At 52.7% G+C, this 10,235-nt stretch overlaps 1 protein-coding gene across 2 annotated transcripts in view; it reads right to left on the reverse strand.

Moving 5' to 3' along the window:
• The window catches only part of RNF213 (ring finger protein 213), a 91,411-nt gene extending 82,843 nt beyond the window's left edge, over positions 1 to 8,568 (reverse strand). Inside the window, exons 1-3 of one of the 2 annotated variants that reach the window (XM_030534253.1) lie at positions 8,404 to 8,568; positions 7,144 to 7,422; positions 5,914 to 6,061 (exon numbers count right to left, since the gene is read on the reverse strand). In XM_030534253.1, coding sequence (XP_030390113.1) covers positions 5,914 to 6,022 — 109 coding nt within the window. In that variant the 5' untranslated portion in view covers positions 6,023 to 6,061; positions 7,144 to 7,422; positions 8,404 to 8,568. The remainder of the gene's footprint in view (positions 1 to 5,913; positions 6,062 to 7,143; positions 7,423 to 8,403) is intronic. The other variant, XM_030534254.1, reaches the window with a different exon arrangement.
• Positions 8,569 to 10,235: the final 1,667 nt, after the last annotated feature.

Here is a 10,235-nt window from a genome sequence, read left to right on the forward strand (position 1 = left end):
CCAAAAGTGAACCAAAGGTTAAGCTTGATCATGTTCTACCAGGATTGCGCAATGCAGCTGCAGTGTGAAGCTGCAATACCCAGATTCACTTGCGAGATCTCAGGCAAGAGACTGAGGGCTATTAGCAGCTCAAACTGCAACTTCAAAAAGTCCAGGTAAACGAGCAAGCAGCGATCTCAATCTACTTTCTTATTGAATTATTATTGATTTTAATGTATGCTGTTAATTCCCTGATTCATTCATCTGATCTCCACTGTAACTTCAATTTAATTATTGCATTTAGTGTTGTAGGGAAGTTAGCTTTACATTTCCCTGTGTGTCTTCTCAATATAATGCATAACACACACTGAATTGGTTTTGTCTCCTCAAATTGCCATGGCATCTAAACAACATTAAAGCAGAAAGATTTGAATGAAAACATTGATAAGCCATTTGGCTGAGGCCTGACTTAAACCCCATTACTATTTTACACTATGATGATAACCAGACAACTAGTTGTCACGGAGTCAACAGGCGATGCTCTGGAACTGCTCCCCACCAAGCCAGTCAGGACTTTGGGGAGCCTCCTCTCCCTTGGAGCAGACTTGTTCAGGGCAAGAAGCTCACACAGCTTCACCTCCTGGGTCTCTCCTTGGAGCATTCAGCATCCTCTGCCCCTCCGTGCGCTTCCCACAGCGAGCCCGTCCCAGCGGGGTCCTGGGGAAGCCACCAGGTTCTGCACCCCCACTTTGCAGTCAGACGTGACTCTCAGCCAGCCAGTAAAACAGAGGTTTATTCGATGACAGGAACAGGGTCTAAAACAGAGCTTGTAGATACAGCGAACCGGACCCCTCGGCTGGGTCCATTCTGGGGGGCAGTGAGCCAGACCCCCAGGTCTGCCCTCCACCCTTGACCCCAGCCAGCTCCAGACTAACAACCCCTCCCAGCCCCTTTCCCGGGCCAGGAGGTCACCTGATCCCTTTGTCTCCAACACCTTCAGCTGGCACCTTTGCAGAGGAGGGGCCCAGGCCATCAGTTGCTAGGAGACAGAGTGTCAGGCCTTTAGGTGCACTGGCCCTTTGCTCTGCCAGATACTTAAGAACTGCCATGGGGACACTGAGGCACCAACACAGTATTCAGAGAAAACATTAAGAACTTTCCCAGTTCGTCAGGCTAGTGCAGAGGTGAGATACATTTGCTCCCGACTGAAAGCTGAGCAGTTGAGAGAGAAGGGATTTTCAATTAGACTGCTCAAAATAGTGTGTGTTTTATTAGCACCTTTTTAATTTCAGTGATTATTTAACATTTGGAAAAGGAAGCTGCTTAAAGATTCAGCACCTGCCGCCCATTCAGTGTAAGGCATTAGAGCTCTTTGCATATTCCTGCCAAACCAGTGAAGAGCAGCCTTAACACTCCAGATATTTCTAAAGTGAAAAGCAATCCGAAAATTTCAGAAATAAAAACAAAAAGAAGAAGAACATAACAACGGCCATACTGGGTCAGACCAATGGATCATCTAGCCCAGAACCCTGTCTTCCAACAATGGCCAATGCCAGGTGCCCCAGAGGGAATGAACAGAACAGGGAATCACCAAGTGATCCATCCCCTCTTGCCCATTCCCAGCTTTTGGAACAAATGTTTCAGGACTCCTCTATCAATCTTAAAGCAGGAAACAGCAAAAACCCAATTTAAAAACAAAAAAAACACAAAAAACCCTTTTGTTTGCACAGTGCCCAACACAACACACATTTAAGGGTGCAACCGCAGTAAAAAGTAACAATAATAATGACATCTATAAAGGTAGAGACAAGGCAGGCAACTTGATTCTCACCCTGCCCATTGTCAGGTGGGGGATTCCCAGGGTTGGGGAACAGGTCCCAGCCACACACCTCTGCACAGACTCCAATCCTCTCTCCAGGAGATCAGAGGTAACCCTTGGACAAGTACCATGTTTTACAAAAGCACAACACTTTTATCCAACTCAGCAAAGCCAGGCATTCCCAGGTCAGGATCTCTAGCAGTGGTTACACAGACTCCCTTGCCCTGATACAGCACGTAGCCCACCCCTACCCCCATACCAAGCCAGATATGCACAAAATCTGTGCTTTGGGTCGATGCAACCACACCACCCTTGGGTCAGTCTAACCTGTCCGTGCCCTCTGCTGCTTGCTGCTTGGTATCAGCTGGCCTGGAAGCTCCAGCCTGTGCGTCCCTAACAGTCTCCTTTTGTCTCTCCTCCAGGCAGCTCCTAGTTCAGCTCTGCCTGCACCCATCCCGGTGTCTCTCTGCCCCAGCTCAGCACTGCTACTTTTCCCGCCGCTCTTTCTTTGTTCTCTCTACAAGTCTTACCAGTTCCTGGGCTTGTCCGTCTCCGCCCCCCTCCCTCCCTCCACTTGCTCATTGGCTCAAACCCTCCCAGGTGGTCCATAGTTGTGTCTGTGTCCTTGTTCTTTGCTGCTTTTACAGATCCAGCTACTAACACGGCTCCCCCTCTGATACTTGACACCATGCAAGGCACTGCATTCAGCCTTATGGAGTGGAAATCCATCAATCTCATGAAAAAGCTTGCACAAATACAGACAGATATCATTTTCCTTTCCAAATGCAAACGGATGGACATCATACCAAATGGACTAAAGGTAAAAAATCCACTGCTATCTACATACTACACAGACCACAGTGAGAGAGATTATGCCATACTCTATCAAAGAAACTGAGGAACCACCTGATCAGCATCCTATACAGCAAACAGGAAAACATCAAAAAAGAGCTCTCCAACCTGGAGACTCATTAATAACCAAACTTCCATACAAACAGACTTCACTAAAATAAGGCAGGAGATCTACATTACTCACTTCACCTCTCTACAAAGGAAAAAGGACTGTAAGCTGTCTAAACTCCTACCTGCCACATGGGGCCACAACCATGGTACCCCTAACCCACCCAGCAATATCGTCAACCGTGGTACCCCTAACCCACCCAGCAATATCGTCAACCGTGGTACCCCTAACCCACCCAGCAATATCGTCAACCGTGCTACCCCTAACCCACCCAGCAATATCGTCAATCTATCCAACCACACACACAGCCCAGAAGACAATTCTGTCCTATCTCGGGGACTCTCTTTCTGCCCTGCCACCCCCACCAACATGATACTGTTCTGCAGCAATCTGGAAGCCTACTTTCGCCGTCTCCGTCTCAAAGAATACTTCCAGGACAACACTGAACAGTGCACTGATACACAGGTGCCCTCCCACCAACAGCACAAGAAGAAGAACTCCACATGGACTCCTCCTGAGGGTCCAGACTGTCATTTCGACCTGTACACTGAGTGCTTCTGCCGACGTGCACAGGCAGAAATTGTGGAAAAACAACATCGTTTGCCTCATAACCTAAGTCGTGCAGAACGCAATGCCATCCACAGCCTCAGAAACCACCCTGACATCATCATCAGAAGGAGGCCGCCAGACAACTCTCCAATACCAAATTCTACAGGCCACTTCCCTCAGATCCCACTGAGGAATACACTAAGAAACTGCACCATCTACTCAGGACACTCCCTACACTAACACCGGAACAAATCAACATACCCTTAGAGCCCCGACCTGGGTTATTCTATCTACTACCCAAGATCCACAAACCCGGAAATCCTGGACGCCCCATCATCTCAGGCATGGGCACTCTCACTGAAGGACTGTCTGGAATGTGGACTCTCTGCTCAGACCCTATGCCACCAGCACTCCCAGCTATCTCCATGACACCACTGATTTCCTAAGGAAACTACAATGCATTGGTGACCTTCCAGAAAACACCATCCTAGCCACCATGGATGTAGAGGCTCTCTACACAAACATCCCACACACAGATGGAATACAAGCTGTCAGGAACACTATCCCTGATGATGCCACAGCACAACTGGCTGCTGAGCTCTGTGTCTTTATCCTCACTCACAACTATTTCAATTTTGATGACAATATATATCTCCAGATCAGTGGCACCACTATGGGCACCCGCATGGCCCCACAATATGCCAATATTTTTATGGCCAACCTGGAACAACGCTTCCTCAGCTCTCGTCCACTCACGCCCCTTCTCTACCTACGCTACATTGATAACATCTTCATTATCTGGACCCATGGGAAGGAGACTCTGGAAAAATTCCACCACGATTTCAATAGCTTCCACCTCACCATCAACCTCAGCCTGGACCAATCTACACGGGAGGTCCACTTCCTAGACACCACGGTGCAAATAAGCGATGGTCACATTAACACCACTCTATACCGAAAACCTACCGACCGCTATGCCTACCTTCATGCCTCCAGCTTCCATCCCGGGCACACCACACGATCCATTGTCTACAGCCAAGCACTGAGGTACAACCGCATCTGCTCTAACCCCTCAGACAGAGACCAACGCCTACAAAATCTCCACCAAACATTCTCAAAACTACAATACCCGCACGAGAAAATAAGGAAACAGATCAACAGAGCCAGACGTGTACCCAGAAGCCTCCTACTGCAAGACAAACCCAAGAAAGAAACCAACAGGACTCCACTGGCCATCACATACAGTCCCCAGCTAAAACCCCTCCAACGCATCATCAGGGATCTACAACCCATCCTGGACAATGATCTCACACTTTCACAGGCCTTGGATGACAGGCCAGTCCTCGCCCACAGACAACCTGCTAACTTGAAGCATATTCTCACCAGTAACTGCACACCGCACCATAGTAACTCTAGCTCAGGAACCATTCCATGCAACAAATCTCGATGCCAACTCTGCCCACATATCCACACCAGCGACACCATCACAGGACCTAACCAGATCAGCCACACCATCACCGGTTCATTCACCTGCACGTCCACCAATGTAATATACGCCATCATATGCCAGCAATGCCCCTCTGCTATGTACATTGGCCAAACTGGACAGTCTCTACGGAAAAGGACAAATGGACACAAATCAGATATTAGGAATGGCAATATACAAAAACCTGCCTCCCTGGCCACACAATAGCAGATCTTAAGGTGGCCATCCTGCAGCAAAAAAACTTCAGGACCAGACTTCAAAGAGAAACTGCTGAGCTTCAGTTCATCTGCAAATTTGACACCATCAGCTCAGGATTAAACAAAGACTGTGAATGGTTTGCCAAGTACAAAACCAGTTTCTCCTCCCTTGGTTTTCACACCTCAGCTGCTAGAACAGGGCCTCATCCTCCCTGATTGAACTAACCTTGCTATCTCTAGCTTGCTTCTTGCTTGCATATATATACCTGCCCCTGGAAATTTCCACTACATGCATCCGACGAAGTGGGTATTCACCCACGAAAGCTCATGCTCCAAAACGTCTGTTAGTCTATAAGGTGCCACAGGATTCTTTGCTGCTTTTACTTGTTCTGGAGTGGCACTCAGCGCCCAACCAATCTGGTCTGTGCAGCAATGGGGGGGAGGTCACCTCAGGGCCAGATTTGAGTGCCCTCTCCTCCCACTGACCACCTCACTCTGTACTTCTCTTGCTTTTGGGGCCAGGACCAGGGTCAGGTTCTTCCAGTAGGGATCCCCCACACCATATGAGCCACCCCACCAGTGGAAACCCAGTGACTTCTTCCAGCCCTGGCTACTAGGACTAGGATGTTCTCACCCCTCCCTGTTTGGTGGCTTGGGCTCAAAGTGGCAAGGCTTGAGCATGTTCCCCACCTTCTCCGATCTATCTGCCAACTCTGCTCAGATCTGGTATACCAACCATATGGGGTATGGGATCCCATAGGCAATGTCTGATTCGGGGACACAGGCTACATCCAGTTTAGAGCACCTCTGCTGCTTAAGTACTATCTGCATGTCATCATGTGTACATGTCAAATAACTTTGCCTCTTTGCAATATCCTACAGTCAGCCAAGCAGTAAACCCAAGTTACCCCCATCCTCCTACCTTTTTCCTTACTCTGTGTGCTGATGTGGGGGACCAGCCTGAACCCACAGCTGCTACAGAAGTTGGGAGAAGCATCTTGAGAAATGTAGTCACATTTAGGGCACTTCATACCCGCACACTGGTGCCTCAGGGAAAAGTTTTATGCCACCTGTTTCAAAGCAGGAAGAGAGACAGCAAAACATTGATTGATTATTAGTGACCCTGGGCCCTTGCTAAATTTCACCTTCAGGACACTGAGAAATTGTGAAAGCAACAGAGGTCAGATAGGCAATGTTTCAAGGCCTCACAAACCATTACTTGGGCATAAAATGAAACAAGCTCCCTGCTTCCCACACCTCACAAGCAACAGAGACTTCACTTGTTAAGCTCATTTATTTAAAAAAGCAAGTGCAAATATTTCAAGCAAAATAAACTAATGAAAACTGTTTTAAGAGCCTAAATCATTCACAGAATGTGTGCATACAGACTTAACACAAATACAGATTTGTAAAATGTAACCCACTATTTCCTTTCCTTTGTGTGCATGTGGTAACAAGACCATTGTGCACAAAACAAACAAACTGCCACACACACACAGCTTCCTCCCCATAATCTCTTTTCCCCTTCACTTTGCTTATTTGCCTTTGGTGACATTTGCTGTAGAGTCAGTTTTGCCTGTTTGCATTATTTCTGCAAAACAGCAACAAGGGAGAGAAAAAATGTTCAGAATTCTTAAATTGAAAATCCAGCCTTAAAGTCCTTGGAGCTGGGACTGGCTTGTTGTCCTGTGTGTACAGCACCCAGCACCATAGGAGTGGGACTTCAGGCCTGTTACTACTCTGCAAATAATAAAGCAGAAGAAGAATGATAACCACAAGCATGGCCTAAACTGCAGACAAAGGAACTTGGCAGGAGGCACGTACGGGGCACGGCTGCACCTGCGAGGCCCGGAGGTGGGAGGATAGGACAACAGCACAGATACATGCTGCAACGAGGGAAGCCCAGGGCCATGACACTTGGCCAAGGGACCACAATACCTGCCCTGGCCAGGCAGGGTTACAAAGAACCCCCCCCCCAGCTAAGACTCCCCCAGCCCAGGGCAGCAGGGTCACCGTGCTGCTGCCAGCGCCCCTCTGGGCCAGGGGGATGGGGGTGGGCCCCCCAGCCAGCCCTGCACAGAGGAGGGAGCCCCCCCACACTCCCCTCAGCCCCCCATGGAATACACAGCCCCACCCCCCACCAACCCCTTACCTGCAGCCTCTCCTGCCTGAGGGGGTGGGGAGGGGCGGCAGGGGGCGGGGCCAGCATGCAGATCCGGCGCCCCCCAGGCACATAAAGAGAGCGTCCTCCCTATCCCCGAGCGCCTATGCTAATGAACCCCGCCGCTCGGCCAATGGCAAGGCAGGGAACGCTCGCTGTATGCAAATTGCTTCCCCAGGAAGGCACGAGGCGGAAGGAGTCGTTTCCGGACTACAAGTCCCAGGGTGCAGCGGCTTGTGATTGATCGCAGCTGTCCCCAGCCGCCTGGCCCTGGGGGCGAAAGGGAAGCGCGGAGTCTGTCCCGGCCCGCGGGAGAGCAGCGGCCGGACCCTGCCGCTCCCCGGTCACGCCCGCCGGGCAAGGGAGCCCCGGGGTGCACGCAGCGCCCCCCACAGCCGGGCCCGTCCTGGCCATGCAGGGGGGCGGGGAACCCGCCCCAGCCGAGCCCCTGGCGAGGCAGCGGAGTTGGGGCGGGTCCGTGCCCTCTGCAAAGCCCCTGCAAGCTCCCGGGGCTGTAACCGGGGCGTGGGGCTGTCCCCCCGGTCCCCAGGCTTCTTCCCCCCCAGTGCTGAGCCCCTGGCGAGGCAGCGGAGTGGGGGAGGGTCCGTGCCCTCTGCAAACCCCCAGCTCCCGGGGCTGTAACCGGGGCGTCAGGCTGCCCCCCCCCCGGGCTCTTTCCCCCCCAGTGCTGAGCCCCTGGCGAGGCAGCGAAGTGGGGGAGGGTCCGTGCCCTCTGCAAACTCCCAGCTCCCGGGGCTGTAACCGGGGCGTCAGGCTGCCCCCCCCCGGGCTCTTTCCCCCCCAGTGCTGAGCCCCTGGCGAGGCAGCGGAGTGGGGGAGGGTCCGTGCCCTCTGTAACCCCCCCCCCCCAGCTCCCGGGGCTGTAACCGGGACGTCAGGCTGCCCCCCCCCCGGGCTCTTTCCCCCCCAGTGCTGAGCCCCTGGCGAGGCAGCGAAGTGGGGGAGGGTCCGTGCCCTCTGCAACCCCCCCCGCCAGCGATAGCCCCCCCGCCAGCTCCCGGGGCTGGAACCTGGGCGTCAGGCTGCCCCCCCCCGGGCTCTTTCCCCCCCAGTGCTGAGCCCCTGGCGAGGCAGCGGAGTGGGGGAGGGTCCGTGCCCTCTGCAACCCCCCCCCGCCAGCTCCCGGGGCTGGAACCTGAGCGTTGGGCTGCCCCCCCGGGCTCTTGCCCCCCCCCGTGCTGTGCCCGGCCGAGCTCCCCAGGGGCCGAGCCGCGAGCTGGGGCCGCTCACCTGAGCTCCGCGCCGGCTGCCGCTGCCCGGGGACCCGGCAAAGTTTCTGTTTCCGCGAGTGGGCGTCGCTGGCGAGCCGGCTAGTTTCGCTTTCCGAACGTCACCCGGGCCGGGGGGACCCGCTCCCCGCTCGGGCTGGGCACCCCGGGCTGCCAGGGACCGCTAGACGCGCCCTCGGGCAGAGCTGCCGCCCCAGGGCGCCGCTGCTACAGCTGCGGGGGTGGGGAAAGGTCCCTGCGCAGCACAGGGCAGCGGCTGCTTCGGCAGAAGCACTTGCACTGCCAGGGCCGGTCGGAGCGGGCTGGACTCAAGGAGCCGTGCCCTCTGCAAAGCCCCCCCCCGTCCGTCAGGGGAAGCGTTTCGTCTCGGCAGGGGGAGAGAGGGGAGGGACACGGTGCTGTGCCCAGGGCCTAGACACAGTGGGAGTCATTTATGTATTGTCCAAGGCCCTGAGCCTGCTAACACTTAGGTATGAGACAAAGGGCCAGAGGTGATAGCTTTTACTGGGCCAATTTCTGTTCACACAGAGCTCTTCTCCAGGCCTGGAAACGGGATTGAGAGTATGTCTACACTTAAATCACTACAATGGTGCAGACACAGCATTTCAGTGTAGACACTGGATGCCTACAAGAGGGCATCTCCCATCAGCATAGACCAGGGGTTCTCAACCAGGGATTCATGGGGTATGCATAGATCTGCCAGGGGGTGCACCAACTTATCGAGATACCTGCCTAGCTCCCTTGATGCCTTCGAGGAGCAGTGGGCGCTGTCCGGGGTTCTCTGCCTGGTGTCCTCGTCAGGCTCCCTTCTTATGACCCTTTGACCGCACTCCTGTCCCTGTTCTTTTATTAGTTGTCCCCCAAAATCAGTTGGGTTTTTGAGATCCTGTAGATCCTCCCCTTAGGCTGGGGGGGGGGGTCCGTTAGCAGTGGGCGGGCTTTCGAGCTACATGAAAAGCACTAGCAAAGTCGATACAAACTGAAATTTTATACAATGATTTGTTTATGCTGCTCTGTATACTACACACTGAAATGGAAGTACATTTATATTTCAGTTGATTTATAACTGAATGGTAAAAATGAGAAAGTCAATAGTTTTTCACAAATAGCGTGCTGTGACACTTTTTTGTATTTTTGTGTCTGATTTTATAAGCAAGTAGTTTTTAAGTGAGGTGAAACCTGGGGGTGCGCAAGACAAATCAGACTCCAGAAAGGGGTACCGTAGTCTGGGAAGGTTGAGCCACTGACAGAGATAATCCACCTCCCTGCTTCAGGTTCACACAGTACAGATACAGCTCTCAGGGCAGGTCTACACGTCAAATGCTGCAGCAGCACGAAGGCATTGTAGGGCTTCAGTGAAGATGCTAGTTAATCAGCCTCTGTGAGAGACAATAGGTAGGTCCGCAGAAGAAGCCGGCCTGTCGACATAGCGCTGTGCACACTGGGGATTAGATGGGTACAACTGTGTCACTCAGAGGTGTGGCCTTTTCACATCCCTGTGGGACAGAGTGCTACCGCTGTACAGTTCTAGTACAGAACTTCCCCTGGGTGTGGATTTACTCCTGAGAGAGATCGCTCTACCAAAGTAAGTCCCTAGTGTAGACCAGACCTCGGAATGGCACAGCCGCTGCAACAGGTGGTTTAGCATAAGTGGTTAGTAGATAGTCTAAGGGACCACTCCATGTGAAATGACCCATTAACACCTCTGCAGTCATAGGACAGTGGGGGGGGGTTAATGGGTTGCAGATTATTGTAATAGAAGCTAAACCTTATTCCCTGCTCTGCCACAGGTTGTGTGTGTAACCTTGGACCTCCCTGTGTTTCAGTTTCCCA

This window comes from Gopherus evgoodei, chromosome 15 (assembly GCF_007399415.2).
Source record: "Gopherus evgoodei ecotype Sinaloan lineage chromosome 15, rGopEvg1_v1.p, whole genome shotgun sequence".
NCBI lineage: Eukaryota > Metazoa > Chordata > Testudines > Testudinidae > Gopherus > Gopherus evgoodei.